Source organism: Pipistrellus hanaki (assembly GCF_964339955.1).
Source record: "Pipistrellus hanaki genome assembly, chromosome: 9".
In the NCBI taxonomy this organism is placed as follows: Eukaryota; Metazoa; Chordata; class Mammalia; order Chiroptera; family Vespertilionidae; genus Pipistrellus; species Pipistrellus hanaki.
In genome coordinates, this window is record NC_140511.1 from 22,623,373 (window position 1) to 22,645,465 (window position 22,093).

A 22,093-nucleotide genomic window follows, 5' to 3' on the forward strand; every position below is an offset into this window, starting at 1 on the left:
CTCCTCATCTTTATACATGAATTGCCATACTATAGCTTGCCATTATCTGCACTAAAAATCATTGTGTCAACCCCTCAGCCCCAGAGAAGACACCCAGTGATATAATCTAAGCAAACAGCTCTTCAATCTCTAGGGAAACTTCTCGAGCAGTCTGCCTCTTCCAGTTCTGGCAAACATGCTTTGCCATTTGGCAGTTCCAAGCAGCATATTAACAAGACACCTTTCCAATTTAAAAACTCCAGGTTGCAGGAGCTAAGCAGAATCTTTGAACTCTCCTTGGAGTGACTTTTGTACTAAATTTCAATTTTGTTAAAGTACTAGGAGCCCATTGCACCACATTCATGCAAGAATAGGCCTTCCTTCCCCTGGCTTCGCTCCTGGCCACCAGGGAGTCACCAAGTCCCCACTCGTGGGACACTTGGGAGCTTGACAAGTCCTCGATCCCAGCTGGAGCACCACTCCTATAGCTCCCTCCATCCCCCCTCGCCTTCATGCCTGGCTGCTCTATGCCTGCATTTGCAAATTAACCAACCATCTTTGTTGGGTTAATTTGCATACTCACTCCTGATTGGCTGTGGGCATAGTGGAGGTACAGTCAATTTATATGTTTGTCTATTATTAGGTAAGATAAGACTGTTTGTCAATATAGTGACCACAGAGTAAAAAAATGTCTTACATCATATGTATGCTCTATTTGAGACTGTCTTTCTTGTTCACACATCTCTACTATCTAGGAAATATTTCTGGAAGAACATTTGTTATAGGAGTGAAAATGGGGAAAGGAGAGGATCGCCCTTAGGATTTGCAAAGATCCCCTGGATTTGTATCCCATCCTGGGTTTCTGTTTAATCATGGATGGGAGGGGCTGAGGAGCTCTTGATTTGATGACTCAGTGCAGTTTTCGTTATGACAAGGTGGAATTAAATATATTTGGATTTCTCATGAAAATCTCTTTTGAAATGTATCAAGAGGATTTTACCAAATAATCAGCTCTGCGAAAGGTAAAGACCGGAGTATAGACTGTGTGGTTTGTCTAACAGATTTCACGGCCCTTGCACAGCTGATTTTTTTAAGGCAGTGAAATGAAGACCTTGAAAAAAGTCTGTCACCTCTGCACTGGCAACTGAACAATAAATATTCCTGGAGTCAAAGAGCTGGGGGCTGGGGAGAGGGAGAGCCACAGTTCAGCCCAAAGCTTGCTGAACTGCTGAGCGGTGCCTGCCAAACATACAGGTGGGAAGGAGAGATCCCCAGACACTCAGCCTTCCCCAACCCCTAACCTACACTGTATTGCCAATACTTGCCTTGGGTCCACAGCTCTCACCTCACTGTTTCATGTATTTCAGTTTATGTCAGTCTCGTCAAGCAACTCTAGACCTCTAGGTCATCTCTCATTTTTTTTACACGAATCCCCATAGAATTCTGTTCATTTGCTTTTCTGTCCCAGTTCTCATCCTTCTGTACTCTTTGAAAATCCTTTTGGTTTGACCATTGGAATTTATAATCCATCATTAGAAAAATGCCCTGTATACTCATTCTTTTCTCTGAATATTCTTTCAACTGTTTAATAGTATCCCAAATCCCCTCTGAGGACACTTAATGCTTCTTAAGAAGTGGCCATCTAAAGTTACCATAAAGAAGAATAACCAGTTCATCCCAGTTGTCTCTCTCTTTCTGCCCTACCACCAACCAAATGTCTCTAATAGTTCCCCCCCCCCCCCCCATCAACATAACAAGCATGCAGGTGTCATTCTCACCAAACCAAACCAAAACAAACAAAATTCTCTCAAAATTTCTTATCCTTCCAGCCTTCACTCATTTTCTATGCTTCTTTTATAGCAAAACTTCTTGAGGGTTGTTTGTGCTATTACTTGCTGTTACTGATTATTTTTCTTCTATTCTCTCTTAAGGCCATTCAAATAAATCTCTTATTTCTTGCATTCCATCTTAACTGATCATGTCCAAATTACCAATGGTTTCTGTTACTAAAGCCCTATGGTAAGATCTTTCTTCCTCATTTTACTTGACCTAGCATCATCCTTGGACACAGTTGATAATACTGTTTGAAATATTTTTCAAAATTTAACTTGTTTTTCTTCTACATGGCATCTTTATCTGTCTCAGTTGCTGGTTTCTTTTCCTCTTCCAGATTCATCCCAGTTCTAGGAGCTCTTTCACATTTCCTTACTCCATGGTGATCTAATCTAGTCTCAGGGTTTTAAACACCCTCTGTATGCTAATGCCTCTAAAATTTTCAGCAATGAACCTCCTCCCTATATTTACTTAGATAAGACTTTCAACTAGGTAGTTCTCCTACCTCATTGGTTGGCAAACTGCGGCTCTTTGGCCCCTTGAATGTGTCTCTTTCATAAAATACCACGGCCTGGGTGAGTCTATTTTGAAGAAGAGGCATTAGAAGAAGCTTAATTTTTAAAACATTTGTCTCTCAAAAGAAATTTCAATAGTTGTACTGTTGATATTTGGCTCTGCTGACTAATGAGTTTGCCGACCACTGCCCTACCTAATTCTGGAGTATTTCTTATTTAGTGTATGCTGATTGCATTCTTATAGATTTTGTAGCCAAAATATCGGGGTTGTACTGAATTCCTTTCTTTCCCCCCTGTTTCACTCTAACCATAAGCAAATTATGACCATGAAATATATTGATTTTTCCACTTCCTTTTGCAGAAAACTCCTTTAAAGAGTTGTCTGTATTAACTTCTCTTCCATTATCTCTTGCATCCATTTTTGTGAGACATGAGTCTTTACTATTGTACTAAAACTGCTATTGTCAAAATCACCAATGAGCTCCACGGTCAATCTTCAGTCCTCATCATATTGATATGTCATCAATATTTGACATAATTGATTAAATTCCCCTATTTCATTCTTTTGTCTTCAAGCATTTCACATGGTTTTGGTTTTCCTTTGAACTAAATCATTGCTTTCCTCTGTCTTCTTTGGCTAGTTGCTCTTCTCCACAACTTCTTACTACTATTGAAATGCTCTAGTCTTCTATTTTTCCTTTCTATTTTAAAGTTATATCCTTGGAGATAACATGCAGCCTCATGATTTTAAATGTAATTTATATGCCAATCATTTCCCAATTTTTTTTAAAGATATTTTATTGATTTTTCACAGAGAGGAAGAGAGAGATAGAGAGTTAGAAACATCGATGAGAGAGAATCATCGATCAGCTGCCTCTTGCACACCCCCTACTGGGGATGTGCCCGCAACCAAGGTACATGCCCTTGCCCGGAATCGAACCTGGGACCTTTCAGTCCGCAGGCCGACGCTCTATCCACTGAGCCAAACCGGTCCCGGCTCATTTCCCAATTTTTTATCTTTATTTTACATCTCTCCCTTAAAATCCAGGCTCATATGTATAGGTTGGGGCAAAAATAAGTTTACAGTTGTTCATATGGAAAATATAATTAACAAATAATAATACAAGAATAAACTCTGTGTTTCATGTTCTCATAACTATTAATTTACTTGTGCCCCATCCTGTACAATTACCTATTTGATATCCTTAGAGCCCCCGTCTCCAAATATAGTCATAATGGGAGGTTAGGGCTTTAACATTTGAATTTTTGTGGGGAAGGGGACTCAATACAGTCCACAGCAGGCAGGTTGAATTTTATTTATTTATTTATTTTTAAATAATTTTAAAAAGTTTTCAATTATAGTTGACATACAATATCATATTAGTTTCAGGTATACAACATAATAGTTATAGATTTATATAACTTATGAAGTGATCACTCTGATAAGTGTAGTACCTTTTTTAAAATAATATTATTGACTATATATCCTACGCTGTACTTTACATCCTTGTGATTATTTTTATAACTGACAATTTATGCATTTTAATCCCTTCCCTTTTTCACCTATTCCCATAAACCCCCAATTCCACCTGGCAACCATGAAAATGTTCTCTGTTTATTTCTGTGTTGTTTGTTCTTTTATTTTTATATTCTGCATATATTTGAAATCATATGATATTTGTCTTTCTCTGTCTGACTTATTTCATTAGCATAATGCCCTCTAGGTCCATCCATGTAGTAACAAATGGCAAGAGTTAATTCTTTTTTTATGGTTCATTTACATATTCGATTACATATATGTACCACATCTTCTTTATCCACTCGTCCATTGATAGACACAGGTTGCTTTCATATCTTGGCTAGTGTAAATAGTGATGCAATAAACATAGGGGTGCATATTTTTTTAAATGAGTATTTTAAGGTTTCTTAAAATAAATACCCAGAAGTGGAATTACTGAGTGATATGGTAATTCTATTTTTAAATTTTTATTATTATTATTATTTTTAGTATCCCCATACCATACTCTTTTCCACTATGGCTGAACTAATTTGCAATTGCACCAACAATGCATGAGGGCTCCCTCTTCTCCACAGCCAGGTTGAAATTTATAATAGAGTGGTTGGGATAAGCCTCACTGAGAAGGTGCATTTGAATAAACTTTTGAAGGAAGTATATGTTTAGCTATGCCAATATCTGGGGGGAAACATCCCAGGTTGAAGAAGTAAATAGTGCAAAGGCATTAGAAGCAGTATATATAGGAACATGAGAAGATCAGTGAGTCAGAGTTTTAGGGCAACCAGAGAACTTTTTTTTTTTTTTAAATATATTTTATTGATTTTTTTACAGAGAGGAATTGAGAGGGATAGAGAGCTAGAAACGTCGATGAGAGAGAAACATCAACCAGCTGCCTCTTGCACATCCCCCACTGGGGATGTGCCTGCAATGAAGGTACGTGCCCTTGACCAGAATCGAACCTGAGACCCTTCAGTCCACAGTCCGACTCTCTATCCACTGAGCGAAACCGGTTTCGGCAACCTCGGAACTTTTGATCCTCTTTACAATACTGTCTTTATTTTTTCCATTCATTAAGTTGAAAAAATACTATATAATTTCATTGTTTATTAGTTCTCTCTTTATTGTTTGTCCTCACTCATGAGAATACAATCTTCACAAAGATGGGCATTTTTTGTTTTGTTCACTCATATATCCTAAGTGCCTAGAATACTAGCTGAAAGCTGCTTGATAAATTTTTATCGAATGAATAAAAGGGGAGTTCAAATAGTTGTGATAAAAATTGGAACAGTTTCTGTTTTAGTTTTGATGTCATTATTCAGGCTGTATTTTTAAAAGGAATTTTAATTTAAAATATAAAAATATCCTTCCTCATAAAGCTACTTGCTACTTGTAAGGGCTACAAAAAAGCATGAGTTAAAGTTATTAAAATTTTTGAGGAAATAATGTGGAATATGAAATAAATTAGAAACAAACTTTTAAATTAAAATTAGGAATTTTTATGCCAAAAGCATTATTGTGGAGATTAAAACCAACGGAGAATGTATAGTAAAGTAGGTATTTTTAAAGCCTGGCAGGTTTCTATAATAATAAAAGGGTAATATGCTAATTAGAATGAAAGTCCTTCCCGGAAGAGAGGGAAGACAGCATGAGTCCCAGTGCCAGAGGGAAGCCAGGGGCAGCAGCCAGGGGAAGGATAGCCTACTCTTGCACGAATTTTGTGGATCAGACCTCTAGTTATACATCTCTATACATAGAGATGTTCTTTCTGGAACAACATGGATAAGACTTTCAAAGAAAACATTCTGCTTCAGAGGCAACACACAGCAACTAAAGACAGTGGAGGAACCCATATTGATTCAGGGAGAAACTTGTCAAAATGCCTTCTAGTGAAATAATTTCATCCAAGGCTTTAATGAAATAATTGTATGAAAAGTAAATAAGCCTCTCCGGTTGACAAATGCAATCAGCCAATCAGTCAGTGGAGAACATCCAGCGACAGGAGATGTATCCACGGACAGAAGAACAGTAAATACCATATTTGAATGAACAATGACAAATCAATTCTATGATTATAAGTGATTTGTTATTTCTAAACATAGGTAAAAACTAGGTCAGCTGATACCGCTCAGTAATATGAAGAGAGTTAGGTTTCCAAATCAAAAGCAATTTGTTCGACCAGGATAAGGGTTTGCAAGGGAAATTATTTTTTTATCATTGTTTTTTTTTTTAAATATATTTTATTGATTTTTTACAGAGAGGAAGAGAGAGAAATAGAGAGCCAGAAACGTCGATGAGAGAGAAACATCGACCAGCTGCCTCTTCACACCCTCTACCGGGGATGTGATCGCAACCAATGTACATGCCCTTGACTGGAATCGAACCTGGGACCTTTCAGTCCACAGACCGACGCTCTACCACTGAGCCAAACCGGCTTCGGCTTTATCATTGTTTTCATAATCACTTCAAAACGAGTAAATCAGTCCCATTCCCAGTCATCTGATGGGAGTCTGATTTGGGGGTAGGCAGTATTAATAAGTTAATTCCAGATGTGCTCAGCTAGAAGGTCCAGGTGCAACTCATTACTTCATTTGTCAAAAATGAAGAACTCACTATTCTTTGTACTCATGTTGATGTGTGAAGGAATCTTAAGTGCTTTTTAAATACTAGCTTATGAATTACATTAACTTTATCGGAGAGTTCAAACCCATTTTTTCCCCTAATATAATAGATATTTATGCCTTACAGCTTATCTCTATTGGAATTGTTTTAGATGAGGGAGCGACTATTAAAAAAAAAGGCCTACTGCTGATGTGGCTCCAGAGGGATTTCTTTCCCTGTCAGGAGCATGCAAGAAGTTGTGTCAGACTGTGCTAGGAGCTGGTAAAAGCAGAATACCGTATTTTCCGGCGTATAAGACGACCCCCTAATTTTACAGTTAGAACATAGGGTTAGGCCTATATTCGCTGTATAAGACTACCCCCCACTTCCGAGGCAACACCAGTTCTTTTTTTCAATAGACCGCCTCTCTGACTCTGGCCAATCTGAGCAGGCTTTTTACTAGAACACAGTGTACATGTTCTGTACCCGAAGCTACACTGTGTTCTAGTAAAAAGCCTGCTCAGATTGGCCAGAGTCAGAGAGGCGGTCTATTAAAAAAAGAACTGGTGTTGCCTCGGAAGTGGGGGGTAGTCTTATACAGCGAATATAGGCCTAACCCTATGTTCTAACTGTAAAATTAGGGGGTCGTCTTATACGCCGGAAAATACGGTACATTTAAAACAGCTACTTTAGGGCACACAAGTGCTGAGGACTGATCCTTGGCAGGTTTGACTAGAGGATGTCCCGCCTCTGCCAGTAGCTCTAAGAGATGCTGAGTTTTGAAAAAATGAGTGGCCTCATTAGGTTAAGAGACATCCTGCCAGAGCCCTCTTACTATCAAGGGCAAATAAAATCCATCATTTATAGAAATGTATTTCAAAAATGTCTCTTTTCTTATACATAGCAATCATCGATTTTTTAAAAAGTACTTGCTGATCAGAAATTTAAAAACTCACAACTTAAGGTGTTTCCAGTATTCAGATTATATTTGAAAGACAAAGATGTAACTTTATAGTAAGGGTTTCTAAAACAAATAATCCCCAAACTAACATTTAGTTCAAATGCCTGAGCTCCCCACAACATACAATCTCATTTGTCCATAGCTTATGCCAAAATATTCAAAGTTTATATAAGTACATTAACACACACATATATTATTAATCTGTTTTTCAATCATCTATCAAACAACAAGAAGTAGAAACAGGTGTACCAAGATGTTAGAAACCAAGGAATAAGAGTGTCTAGGAAACTATGGGTGTACTAAGAGGAAGAATTGATGTCCTGGATTGGTATACCATGAGTTAAGGTCAGAGGGACTAGAACAAGGGCATATGATGAGCAAGTAAATGTGTATTGCAATGTACCCACAAGGAAACGTCCTCAAGTAGTAAGATGTATGGACAGAGAGGCAAGAGTGGGCAGGGAACATAGCAGGAGGCAGGGGAATGGATTTGTTGAGTGCATACATAACACCAGTTCTGAAGGGGAATCCATTTCCTGGCTGCAGAACAAAATGCATGGGCTGTCAGACTGAGGGCACTTTGGGAGCACTGGGCAGAGGTTGTAAGTGTTCTTGTGTAAACCTGTTCATGTGGCTCGAATTTGTGTCCTTTTCAGAGTCATCTGCCAAACTTAGAGATTCTCCCAATTTCTTGAATCTGCAGAGGCATCATAGGGTTAAAATGGAGCCAGAAATGAGGCCAATACCACAATTATGTATATTACAAAATAAATATGTGTACATGTATTGAACACAATAATGATGACCAAACTGAATTCTATAAATTAATATAGACGCCTAATATCAAGAAAGTCTTGAATTATATTTTGCAAGTAAATATATTTCCTCCCTCTGCAAATTGTAAATTTTTACAAACATAAGTTTTTTCTCAAATTTAATTTAGTTAAGCAACAAAACGGACCACATCACTCCTACGACATTCCAGTTAATTGAGTTTTATGGTGACTGCACTCAAATGTTTTATTAATTTTATATTTTACTTCTAAACAGGCAAATTAATTTTATATTTGGGCAGTAAAATAAAATCACAAATCCCTACTCAGTAGGGACAACTGCACCTGAAGATTAGATTGTATCAACACTGTATACTTTTCAAATACCAACTTGTTAAATAAGTTCCTAATAACTATCTGGAGAGTATGATGCCACATATTTCTATAGATAGACATATTTGGAGAGATAGTGGAAGTTTAGTTGTAACAAGTTTAGTTGAAACCATCTGGGAAGAAATGATTTTTGAAATAATTAAGATGTAATGCAAATATCTTAGAAGCAGGCATAAAATTCTGCATTATTTTATATAATGTAATTTGATGTCAGATTTTCTTTTCCTGTGTGATTATAAAGAGGTAGCACAAGGAACTGGAGAAATGATCAGTGGTGGTGATTTGAATCTTTACAATAAAATTTCATGGAATTTTATAGAACTTATACTAAAAGTAGCATACAAAAACTGGTGAAATAGGAAGGTAGTCTGTAGTTTAGTTAATAGCTTTACAGCAATGCCATCTTTCCCATTTGATCATAGTGCGATCGCTATGTTATCCTGGGGGGACTCTGAGGGCTGAGTCCACAGGAAATTTGTGTTATTTTTGCAAATTTTTATGTGAGTCTAAAGTTATTACAATAAGTAAAAAAACAAAATATACATGATGTGGTTCCTCCCTGGGATTGAGGAGAGAAAAAAGCAAGGCAGCTTTATTAAAAGAAGCAAACAATTGTTAACCTATAATAATAAAAGGGTAATATGCAAATTGACCGAAAGGTGGAACAACAGAATGACTGTCTGGGGCTGCGAGGGCCTACCCTTGCACATTGGGCCTCTAGTATTGGGCCTTGGGCTTCCAGTATTCTAGTGTTGTAATAAATGATAATGTTTCAAGCATCCAAAAAGATTCCTCTGAAATTCTCAATATATATATATATATATATATATATATATATGGCAAAATAGCTCATGATGGGAAGCTGCTCTGATTACATCTGATATTGCCTTCGAACCTCTTACCTGTTTTCACGGTTTGCCAGCCCAGGGAGAACGGGCTGCGAGCCTGCAGGTTGTAGGAGGAGATGGGGCTGTGGTTGTCAGCTGCTGGGCTCCAGGAGAGTGTGGCTGTGTTTTCGGTGATCTCTTCCACGATCACGATCCCTGGTGGGCCTGGGGGACCTGCAGACAGAAGAGAACGGGTAAAGTTGAGTACGGGATGTGATAAAGAGCCATGAGAAATTGTATTTCCATGAAGGCTTAATAAAACTATGTAACTGTCTTTAACAGAATACGTATTTAGCAATAAAAATTGGGAGTAAAAAGCGATGGGATGCAAAGCTGGTTTTTATGATTTCTGGGGGTAAAATAATTATAGATTAGATTTTTTCTAGCACTGTGTGCTTGGAGGCAACTACTAATTACCATTATATTTTATAGGAAAAGAAAAAAAAAATAGAAACAAGCCCAAGAATGTCGATATTTCAACTCTGGCTGTTGAAATCGATCACAGCTTATAGAGGCAGCAGCAGGAAGTGATAGGCAATGCCATCAGGCACAAAAACTATCCTGTTATTACTAACGAGGTATAGGTGTACAGGCCTACATTTCATGCTCAGGAAACCTAAAATGTACAAATATTCTAATGTGACTTTCAAGTAACCTAAGCTTTTTACAGGGGAGATCTGAAAGTTCAGAGCAAAGAAGAGCAAATACTAGAAATGAGGTATAAAAAAATTGTGGGAAGTTAAAAGGATGGTGTGGTTATATTATTTATTATTTATTATTATTAATTGTATGAATCAGAGAAGGTTATTTCACTTTTGATTATGTAAAACTGATATAGAATATGATGATTAATCTATATACATGCATGTAGACTTTAGCTTGAAGAAACAACAATGATCTGATATGAGGAAAAATATACCTTTGTATTATAACTTCTGAAATACTGATTTCTAAAGTAGCATTTAAAAATATGTACTTGCATTTCATTGATTAAAAAGTAATTGGTTTTCTTATTGACATTTTTTCTATTTCCTAACATGGTCCATTCAAGTTGCAAGGACACTTTCATTTTCAGTTAAGAAAAACCTCACACTTAAGTACTTTATTTTCTGAGTTAGTCCTTATGTAGGAAGTTGATGTTTGGATTTGGTGCTTATGAAGCCTGAGCAGTAAGGGCTGAATTGGACTGTAAGAAGCTAAGAAATGGGATGCTAAAGAGATGGGGGTGGTTAGAAAAGACCACTTGGTAGAGAATTTTAAATTTAAAAGCCTCATTGGGCAAATGACATTTTTAGGAAATGAGAAATTAACATTTTTAAATCCTTATCTGAGGATATTTTTCCATTGATTTTTTAAAAGAGAGTGGAAGAGAGGAATATCAATTGAGAGAAACTGATTGGTTGCCTCCTGAATGTGCCCTGATCAGGACACAGGCCAGGGAGAAGCCTGCACAAGGTACTCATGTCTTCGACTGGAATCAAACCAGGGACCCTTTAGTCCACACACTGATGCTCTCTGCACTGAGCTAAACCAGCTAGGGCAAAATTAACATTAAAAAAAAAATATATATATATATATATATATATATATATATATATATATATATATATATTATCGATTTTTTACAGAGAGGAAGAGAGAGGGATAGAGAGTTAGAAACATCGATGAGAATCACCGATCAGCTGCCTCTTGCACCCCTTCCCCCTCATCCCCGCACTGGGGGTGTGCCTGCAACCAAGGTACATGCCCTTGACCAGAATCGAACCTGGGACCTTTCAGACCGCAGGCGATGCTCTATCCACTGAGCAAAACCGGTTTCGGCAAAATTAACATTTTTTTAAAATCAAGATTAAGAAGAACCAGCAGCAGATAGAAGAGACCAAAGAGTTAGAAGACAGGGACTATTCTATCAGAAAAGTGACAAAATATTAAGATTGTGAGCAAAAGTACTGAAAATAATCTTGAGAAGTAACAGATTTTTTGTCTAGGAGAAATGAAGAAAGAAACAAAAATATATAGAGAAAGTTTTTGGGCAGCTGAGAGAGCTCATTTGGGAAGGTTCTCTTAAAATTTTCATTAAAGAATAAGTAAAGGTAATTGGCTGATAATGGGACTAGGAGCTAGAGGAGAATGGGAAATGTCTGAAATAAGTACATGATAAGAGAGGAAAGACATGACTGTAAATATTTTGGAAAAGTATTGGAGTTCAAAGTATTTGGTACAATAGTACCATTTTGAAATAGAACTGACTGAATAAGCAAGGTTAGGCTGGATAGCCAGGACTAGGGACAGAGAAAATAGTTAATTGGGCCCATTCAAGTATAAATCTGAGTTTGTAAATTTGGTATGACTTATTATAAAAAATGCCAATGCTTCAAGGAGTCATGTAAAGACAGAATGGTGCTGATAGGCTAGAATAAAAAAAGGAGTAAAGGAAACCAGGTTATTATGAGAGCGGAATATAAGAATCAAAACTTATGTTGTGAGAAGAAAGATTGCGCAATTTGTAGGCTACTTTTAAATGAGAACCATGTTTATCTAGAATGAAGTGGAGAATATGATTACTAGGGCTGAAAAGGTCAAGGACTTATGAAAGAGTGTGCTTGACATGTCACTCGTAGGAATGTTCAAAGTATTAAAATAATGGCTACAGATCAGATGAGAAAAATAAATGAGATCCAGGTGCTGAAGAAGTCTAACAAGTTATTACATTGCATTGACAGGGATATGGAAAAGAGACTATAATGATGATAATATAATGATAAGACTATTAACTGTAATAACGATACTAACAGCTACCATATCAAGGCACTGCTTTAAGTATTTTGCAAACATTAATTGGTTCATGCATTTCTATGTTATTGGAGTGGGCTTTAGTATCCCTATTTCATAGAGAATGTAATAGAATCTAAAAGGGATTGTTTGGTCAATATCACTTAGTGAATGACCTTATTGTATGTCAGGTCTTATGCTAGGCAGTGGGTGTCAGAGTCCATTCTAATGAGCAGTTATTTGCCCAAGTCCCTGTGCTAGTGGACAGAACAGTTGAGATTTAGCCCTTTGGTCTTGAGCTCCCTTTACTGTTAACCTAGGAGTTGCTTCAGTTGAAGGAAGAAAAGAACAAGTAAAGGCTCGTGCTAAGGGAAAGGCACATTTAAATCATGTGGGAGGGATAGAAATGGCTTTTAAAAATCCATTTCGGGCTCTGTGGCAGCTTGTGGCCACCATCTCTCCCTTCCCTGCCTGTACATGCAGGTCATTACCTTATTGAAAAGTGAAGCTTTCTGCACTTTCACTGCCTTCCATCTGGGCTGGCCTGGGACTCTGACCCAAACGATAATAGTAGTGGTGACACTGCTTGACTTTTGGGGAGAGGTTATAAGCAGTTGTGCAAGCTTCACCACAGATCTCGTGGAATCTTCATGGGAAAATTCAGCTGCCTTGGTTAGAAGTCGGATTAAACAGAGGTTACCATTCTGTAAACAAGTCTAAGCTAACCAATTGGAAAGGCTCATGGACAGAGGGAGAGCCAACTGGCCCCCTAGCTATTCCAGACATCCCAGCCCAGGCTCCATACATGTGAGTAAGAAGTAATTTACTGGAGCTTCTGCCACCAGGAGACTCCTGTGCATGAGCAATCCCAATAAGAGCCTGGCTGTGCCCGTCAGCTGCCAATGGGATGAGGACAAATAATACATTGATGTTTTAAACCACTAAGTTTTGGGGCAGCGATGGATAATTGGAACAGATTTCAAAATAGTTTAATTTGAGAGTTTGTTCACAGATAGGAAATTTTTCAGGTGGATCTTTAAGATATTATGAAAACAGACTTGAAATTTAGTTAATGTGTACAAACAGGGTTAATTATCAGCATAATTCAATTCTTGAGGTCTTCTGTATTGTTCCATTTATTCTGTTCCATTTCATCCATTATATGTATTTATCTCTGCAAAAAGCATTTAACCACCACCTCTGTGTGATAAAAAATATTGTGAAAAATAGCTTTGTTAAATCAAACTATTTGTCTTCTGAGTATTATAGCTCTATGAAAATGTTTAAATTAGTCATCTTAAAGGTATATTTATTGATAGATAATAGGTAGTTGCTCTAAATGATGTTTTAAAAACTTCAACTGGAACACAAAATAAAATTTACAATATAATTGATAAATCACCAAGTATTTTTTTCTCTATATGTATCTATTTTACAATATAGTCCATCACAAAATAATCAGTGACAGTGAACAAGGTTTATGCACCTTGGATATGATTGTGGCTGTGCAATTATTTATAATTACAAAGCATTTTAAAGAACAAACTGTCCAATCATGTAATGCTCAAATCATAAAACCTTAGGATAGAATATTAGGCATATTAGGCAGCAATTAAACTGCTTAACACAGAAAACTATTTAATGATATGGGAAATGTTCACAATATAAGTGAAAATAGTGGAATGCAACTTTATATGTATAAATAGTAATTTTCCAAATACATAAATAAAAAGACTGGGGGAAAAAGGGCATTAAAGTATACATGATAGTTATTGCTTTGAGGTGAGGATATAGATATTTAAATTGTATTCTTTATACTTGTTTGGATTTTCAAATTCTGTGCAATAAGCATGTATTCATTCTAAAGTTATTTTTAAAGTCATTATTTTAAAGAAAGCTTCCATATTGTGATACCTATGTGCTAGTTTAAGTGTATCCTATTTAACTAAACATTTACTGAATGCCAAGTATGTGTAAAACACTGTGCTGTTGGGGTCAGGTGGAGATGAATGGCTTACAGAAGGACAAAATAGAATTCTGGCCCCAGTTGTGTTAAAATCCTGTGGCAGACAGATTTTTTTTTAACAAAGAAACAAAGGCCAGGCAGTGATAATGTTATGCTTAAGTGCTTTGGGAATATATTTTATATCTTATTATAACACTTGTTACATCGACTATATTTTTTCTATAATTTCTATTTGTCTGAATAGTGAACATGGTATTTGGCATCTATTAGACAACCAATAAATATTTGTAGAAGAAGAAAGGAAAGGAAAAAGGAAGAAAAAAGAAGTCCAGGAGGAGTTATGTTTTGAGTTTGAAACACTGTGTAACAACAAGTAAAATATATTTTAAAATAATCATTAAGACAAATATCCAATATGATAGCGTTTTTTTGTTCAATCAAAATATATTTGAATTAACATTTTTTTTGGGTCACGCTTAGAGTGGGATGGTAATAAAAATGACAGAACAGCTCCATGAATGAAGAGAAACCTTCTCATGATTTAACAAGGTTCATTATTATTAGAAATTTACTATGAACAGATCATTTTCCTAAATTCTGTTTTTTAAATGCTCACCTGAGGATATTTTTCTATAGATTTTCAAAGAGAGTGGAAGAGAGAGGAAAAGTCAGAGAGAAATATTGAGGTGATAGAAACATATCGATTGGTTGCACATATCCCAACCAGGACCCGGGCTGGGGAGGAGCCTGCAATTAAGGTGCAAGCCTATGACTGAAATCAAACCCACGACCCTTCCGTCCATAAGCCAATGCTCTATCCACTCAGCCAAACTGGCTAGGGCAATTTTTCTAAATTTTTATAAATCTGAAATATTTTTATTAATATGTTATTGTAAAAATATTCTCAAAAAGTGATGTACCTTTTAAGATAAATCAAGAACAATTTTCAACCAAAATGAAAATGAAATTTACAGCTATTGTATTAGTATTGCTTTATCAATGTCCTATTTACAGAGAAAGGTATATTTGTAAATATTTCATACTGAATGGCTGCAGTTAGTTTCCTGTATATATTTAGGAGTGAATTACATGAATATCATATTAATACAAATCATTACCTTTGTTTTTTAAGGCCTGTTAATAGTGGTCATATTTTTACCATCTTTTGACTTTTTTAAAAAAAAATTATGAAGTAAATTTCTTCTTCAAATGATTTTACTACTAATTTACAGAAGAAATCTTTGAAAATAGATTAATAGGTATATATCTCAGAGATGACAAATGTGTGACAGTAACTATTGTCTGAATGTTATACAGATGCCACCAATTTAGCAGAAGTCTCATTAATTTTATGCTTAGCTGTAATGAGTCAGTGTCACGTGGGCAAGAATCTGGAAAGGCCCCTTCCCTTCATCCCCTGGCAGTGCTGCTATGTAGGACCACTAACATAAATGTATGATTTGAAAATACACAATTTAGAAAAATGGACACAGTCCCTTTATTTCTTCACGACGATGTCTGAACAGATGCTGAGGCACAAAGGTCCCAAGCAGGAGGAGGTTTTCAACCCAGGGCTCCTCTGCTTTGCTGTTAGATTGCTATCACTTTCACTCCTTCCTTTGACCTAATGTTCAGCTACAAAATGTTTTCTTTTGAGGAGCCATTGACTTTTAAAGTTGAAAAAAAAAAAAACCAAAACCCAAAAATAGCCCAGCTGGTGTATCGTAATGGTTGAACATTGACCTATGAACCAGGAGGTCACAGGTTCTATTCCTGGTCAGAGCATATACCTGCGTTTCGGGCTCCATCCCCAGTGTAGGGCGTGTAGGAGGCAGCCTTTCTCATCATTGATATTTATATCTCTCTCTCCCTCTACCTTCCTCTTTGAAATCAACAAAAATATATTTTTAAAAAACCATAAATATGATATAAAGGTCTTGTTTTTTCATGTTATTAGCATAACAAAGACAACATTACATAATCATAACACCTGAAATTAACTGGAGTCATCTAGTTCAGCACTATTATTTTTCAGATGAGGACGGAGTACTTGAGATAGAAAAATGCCTCCTCAAAAACAAACAAACAAACAAACAAACAAAACAAACCAGCCCTCCTGCTTGGGGAGAAAAAATTGTTGACGCAGGAGTCAGTTTTAGTCTTGACAACCAGTGGAGTGATATTTCTTGTTCAAAGCAAATTGTGACAAGTCAATGTGATAACAAACAGGAAGTTGAATGCTGACTTCTTGTAAAATTACTTTTAGATAACGCCTTGTGGTGGTGGGCTTTACAGTTCTCGTGGTGTAACTGTCCCACCTTCCTGAGGAATAGTTCTTACAAACTTTCCCAGTGCTGAGCCTGAACCCCTAGGCCAGTGGTCGGCAAACTCATTAGTCAACGGAGCCAAATATCAACAGGACAACGATTGAAATTTCTTTTGAGAGCCAATTTTTTTAAACTTAAACTTCTTCTAATGCCACTTCTTCAAAATAGACTCTACCAGGCCATGGTATTTTGTGGAAGAGCCACACTCAAGGTGCCAAAGAGCTGCATGTGGCTCACAAGCCGCAGTTTGCCAACCATAACCCTAGTGCAACCACTTTTCTGGCTCTTTCTCACCAAAATAAAATCACATGTGCTACCTGAGCTGACACTAACTGATTCAACAAGTATACCAATTTTATATGCTATTTTTTACACTGAAAATCTATTCAGTTTGTTTTCATTTTTATTTGATTTTGGGACCTTTCATGTTATTTTTCTCACATTGAAGTTTTACATGGAAAATTATATGTGTTGGGATTTAAAACATTAAGTGGGCTTTTTCTTTTAAACTGTTTAAAATGAAAATTAAAAATTTGATATCAAATATGTGATGGTATCTTACATTCTATTTTCAAGCTCTTAAATATTGCTTGGGGGTAGGTAGACCTCTCTTACTTCTAAACACACATAGGAATGGCAGACATTCATGGAAGCAAAGTTCTGAACATGTCTTCTAACACCGAGTGAAGAGGAGATTTAGCTCCTCCTCTTTGGCCCCCCTGAGTGTTCTAATGCCACTTCTTCAAAATAGACTCGCCAGGCTGAAAACCGACTTCTGAGCATGGGCCACAAAGTTTCAATTTCACTGTATGTGCATGCTTGCACGTGGTATTTGGTGGAAGAGCCACAGTCAAAGAGCCAAAGAGCTGCATGTGGCTCGCAAGCTGTGGTTTGCCGACCACTGGTCTAGACCATTAGATTGATGTACAATAGATTCTACATTGTAGGAGAATAAGCTCAATAACTCAGGCCACAAAGAATATTTTTATTTTTATCATGTACTTAAGTTATATGCCATGAACCATCCAGTGCAAGAGTCATTTTGCATAGACACAAATAAAAAAAAGTATAAACACTAACGCATTTCATTAAAAAGAAATAATCAATGATGTGAATAGATTTTTTATAGTTCATCATGCATTTATACCTATGAATAAGTGGTTGTTGAGTTTTTCATCTTTATAATAGAATTATGAGGAATTATGATACAACCTTATTTAGGGAGCATGGTGTATTGATAATATTTTTATGCAAAAAATGTTTCCTGATGAACTCCTAACATACTAGGTTAGCAAAGTGCAACTTCATAAAGTATTGCATCTCTCCTTCTTTAAGTTATTAGATGCTTCCTTACCATCCTAAGTTCCTCAAGAAGTCTAGAGGGTGTTCTTAAATTTCTTATTATTTACTAACTAGTTTGTTATTAGTATTTACTAAACTTTGTCATGTTTCAGTCCCATGAGAATAATCTTTTTTTTTTTTTTTTTTTTTTTTTTTTTTTTTTTTTTTTTTACCAGAAGCAGTTAAGGATTGGAATGAGAGATGAACATTTCAAATTATTTTTTTTTAAAGCAAGTTTATTTTAAAAATAATTTGCTAATGCTTCCCATTTTTCATATCAATCATAATCATATTCATTATTATTATTATAATTGCCTATATACCTATATACATGTCATCTATGTTAACCTGGTTTCTCAGCATGCAATTCCTGTCCCTCCTCACTTGTTTATTTAACATATCTGCTTTGGTTTCACTTCCTTGCAGGAGACTTTCTCTGAGTGCACTGCCTAAGTACTGTCACTCCACTATATATTCATAGTGCCATTACCTCTCATTCATAGTTGAAATCACAGCTGAAGCTTTCTAAAATTTATGTGATGCTTTTACTAATGGTGGCTTTCCTCTTTGGATTTTAGGTACAGGAGAGCTGGAATTGTGCTTATAATTTGCTCACTACTATATTTCCAATGCTCTGCATGTAGTCTGTTATAAATATAGATTTATAATATATGATTGTATGAATACTTTTAAAATTAATTTAACAGCCTACCATAGCTGTTAAGTTATTTTTTTACACATTTTCACTTTGACCCATGAAAATATGAGAAAGAGTAATATACCTTTGCAAAATCATAGCACTGTTCTGAAAAAAAAAAAAAGGCTTTTACTATATATTAAAAAGTAGGGTTCTAATTATGTTAGATTATCTTCTTTGTTAAATGCTATTAATTAGCTACTCATCTGAACTTGGTGTGTTTCTAAACAACAAGAATAACAAAAACCAGGCTATTAGTGTCTTTTCGACTTGGATGAGCAACAAAAATCTCTGGCATGTTTGTAAAAAATATGTAGATTCCTTGGCTGTTCTCAATAGTAACTAAATTAGTTTCTGTGACTAGAGCTTCAGAATTGTATTTTGTACAAGATGTGTAGGAAGTTTTTATGAATCTTCTATTTCCAAAAAAACTGATCTTAAGATTCTTTGGTAGAGTCAAAAGAATCTTATTCCAGTTTTGACTTTTTATACAAGAGCTTTGTGCATGTTTCTGCACCTTATTAGTCTCAGTTTCTTGATTTTGTATAATTGGAATTATATCATTATTGTGAAAATTATTTAGGTGACTGTACATAAAAAATACTTTGTAAATAGCTATATTAGCACTAATTATACCTCTCACTGGATGAGTAATTTTAACAACATTACAGATCTCAAAATGCTTTGTTTTTTTAAAGCAATATAAACAAGAACCTATCTACCACATTTGGTTTTATCAAAGTAAGTAAGAATAGATGTGAAAATGATTTTTAAAAGAAAAAATGTACTATTGTTAGCAGAGTCAACAATCGCTATTTTCTGAGGAGCTTATAATGTGGGAAAAAAAATGCTGAAATGATAATGACTTAATGCCCACCTATCACGTAGAAGGTACTATGCTAAATGATATGTACTTTCTCTCTAAACTTTACAGCAAATATGGTATTGATGTTTCCTTTCCACAAGTGATAATACTGAATCTCAGAAAGTTCAAATGACTCACCCAAGGCTATACAGCATTCCAATAGTAAGTAGATATAGGGTTAAATTCTTATTTTAAACTGCATATGTATCTAATTTTAACTCTATATTATTCATTCCTACTTCGCATAGTTTAACACGGGCAGGAAATGTAGATTTCATAGGATTGAAAATTATTACGAAGGGGCAAATAATTTTTATTGATTGAAACGGATTTAGAGGTAGAAAATGTATGATAGAAATTAAATAAAATTTGTGACTGACTCCCTAATCTCACTCCACTTGTTCCAAGGCAGTGTATGGAACTAACCCTTCATTATATGGGTGGCTCTGATTAGTCTATGTCCACCTTGGCCATCTCACCAGCGCCTGCTAGTAATTGTGATTTAAAAAATGTTGGAAAAAAGACTCTTACTATATATTAATTATATTAGATTATCTTCTTTGTTAAATGCTATTAAATTGCTACTGTATTTTCCGGTGTATAAGACGACCCCCTAATTCTACAGTTAAAACATAGGTTTAGGCCTATATTCGCTGTATAAGACTACCCCCCACTTCCGAGGCAACACCAGTTCTTTTTTTAATAGACCGCCTCTCTGACTCTGGCCAATCTGAGCAGGCTTTTTACTATATAGAACACAGTGTAGCTTCGGGTACAGAACATGTACACTGTGTTCTAGTAAAAAGCCTGCTCAGATTGGCCAGAGTCAGAGAGGCGGTCTATTGAAAAAAAGAACTGGTGTTGCCTCGGAAGTGGGGGATAGTCTTATACAGCGAATATAGGCCTCAACCTCGGAAGTGGGGGGTCGTCTTATACGCCGGAAAATATGGTAACTCATCTGAACTTGGTGTGAAAGTTTGGTCTAAGCCTATTACAACTTGGTACAGGAAGTTTGATCTAAGCCTATTAGATCATGGCAACCTTTTTATGATAATTTCTGGTTAAGGAATAATCATATGATCTAAACTGCCAAATCAGATGAAGGGATGGACATTTGTAGAGATGTGTTAGTTTTCTCTCCTATTGTATGTGAACAAGAAAGCATTTAGCCTCTGTTATTTGGGCAGATAGACAATGACTACTAGGAGCTCTAAGGCAAGACTGACTTTGTAGACAACAGAGTGAAGAGATGGAATCAACTTGAAAAATATTTGAGACACTCGGTGAACCAATTTAAAGATCTACTTTCTGTCATGAGAGCCAATACATTTCCTTGTTCAAATCCATCTGCGTTGGGCTTTCTATTGCTTGCAACTGGAAGCATCCAAAAGATACAAAGGATAACTGAGAACTCCCTTGGTTTATCAAAGATTAAAACTGGAATAATTCCTTATCTGTTACATATTAGCATAAATAAACAGAAAAGAGCATATCCAATAATAAATTACTCCATATAAACTCCTTGGAATTGAAAAATGACAAGTCAATTGAGAAAACGAACAGAACCACTGGCTGACTAGAAGCAAACAGCCAAATAGGTATACACATAATGCAATAACATCATTAAAATGATTTAATAATTTACCTATAGGATAATGGAATTATCATTTTGGACAGGAATTTGGGACTTATTAAATATGTACTATGATAATCAATATTTTATGACAATAATGTTTAACAAAATATTGAAAACCAGAGAAAAAATTTAGACCAAAATTAACAAATACTCATAATTAAACATTCTGTGTGTTTCACGTTTCTACATCAATTAAAAAAAGAGGCCTGAAAGGATTGGAGAAACTATCATGTGACAGCATTGAATGATGAAAGCTCACTAGAGACCAGGAGAACTCAGTCTCAGGCAGGCCTTGCCATTTTCCAGTAAAGTAACTTAGAAGTTCACTTTGTATCTCTGGAACAGAAAGTTCTTAGATACTGTGGTTGGAAAGATGGTTTTTTCAGTTAAGGTTCTAATAAAACAGTTTCTCTAGGCTGGTATTTAAAGATGGAACAGGTGAGTTGTGTGTGTGTGTGTGTGTGTGTGTGTGTGTGTGTGTGTGTGGCAAAAGGGGGTAAGTAAATATCCCAAAGACTGGAAATATCAAGGCAATTTTGAAGAGAGAGAGGCAGGTAGATTATGTTTGGTCAGACGAGGAGCGATCTATAAAGGTTGGGAAAAGGACGTTGAGGAAAGACCTTGAACAGCAGGACAATAAGTTTGAACATTGTGATAAAAGAAGTGGAGAGCCTATAATGTTATTAAATGGGAGATGGATCAATGCATTTGATATTTTATAGGAAGAGTTAAGAGTCAAAACAAACCATTATTACAGAATTTCATGCTTGGATAAATTGAAAGAATAGTAGAATTAGGGAGTAATCTGGAGAAGAATCTCACAATTAAAATAAATTCTGATGATAACACTGAAGTGCAGAGATGGGAAGATTCGATTTTGAAAAGAGTTGGAAGTGTCAGGAATACTTATTGAGAGCAATGTTATAGAGAATCAATAATCTTAGAACAGTAATATTGCTGAACAACGTTGAGAGCTTATATGAAATGAAAAAGATAATTTTATAGGGGCTGAGTCCACACAGTTTCTTTAGATT

General features: G+C 35.8%; 1 protein-coding gene across 5 annotated transcripts in view; it reads right to left on the reverse strand.

The window, feature by feature from the left end:
• Nucleotides 1–22,093, reverse strand: part of CNTN5 (contactin 5) — a 917,150-nt gene that overhangs the window by 61,681 nt on the left and 833,376 nt on the right. For all 5 annotated transcript variants that reach the window (XM_084894670.1, XM_084894671.1, XM_084894674.1 and 2 more), the window contains one exon: nt 9,471–9,629. In XM_084894670.1, the coding sequence (XP_084750796.1) occupies nt 9,471–9,629 (159 nt within the window). The remainder of the gene's footprint in view (nt 1–9,470; nt 9,630–22,093) is intronic.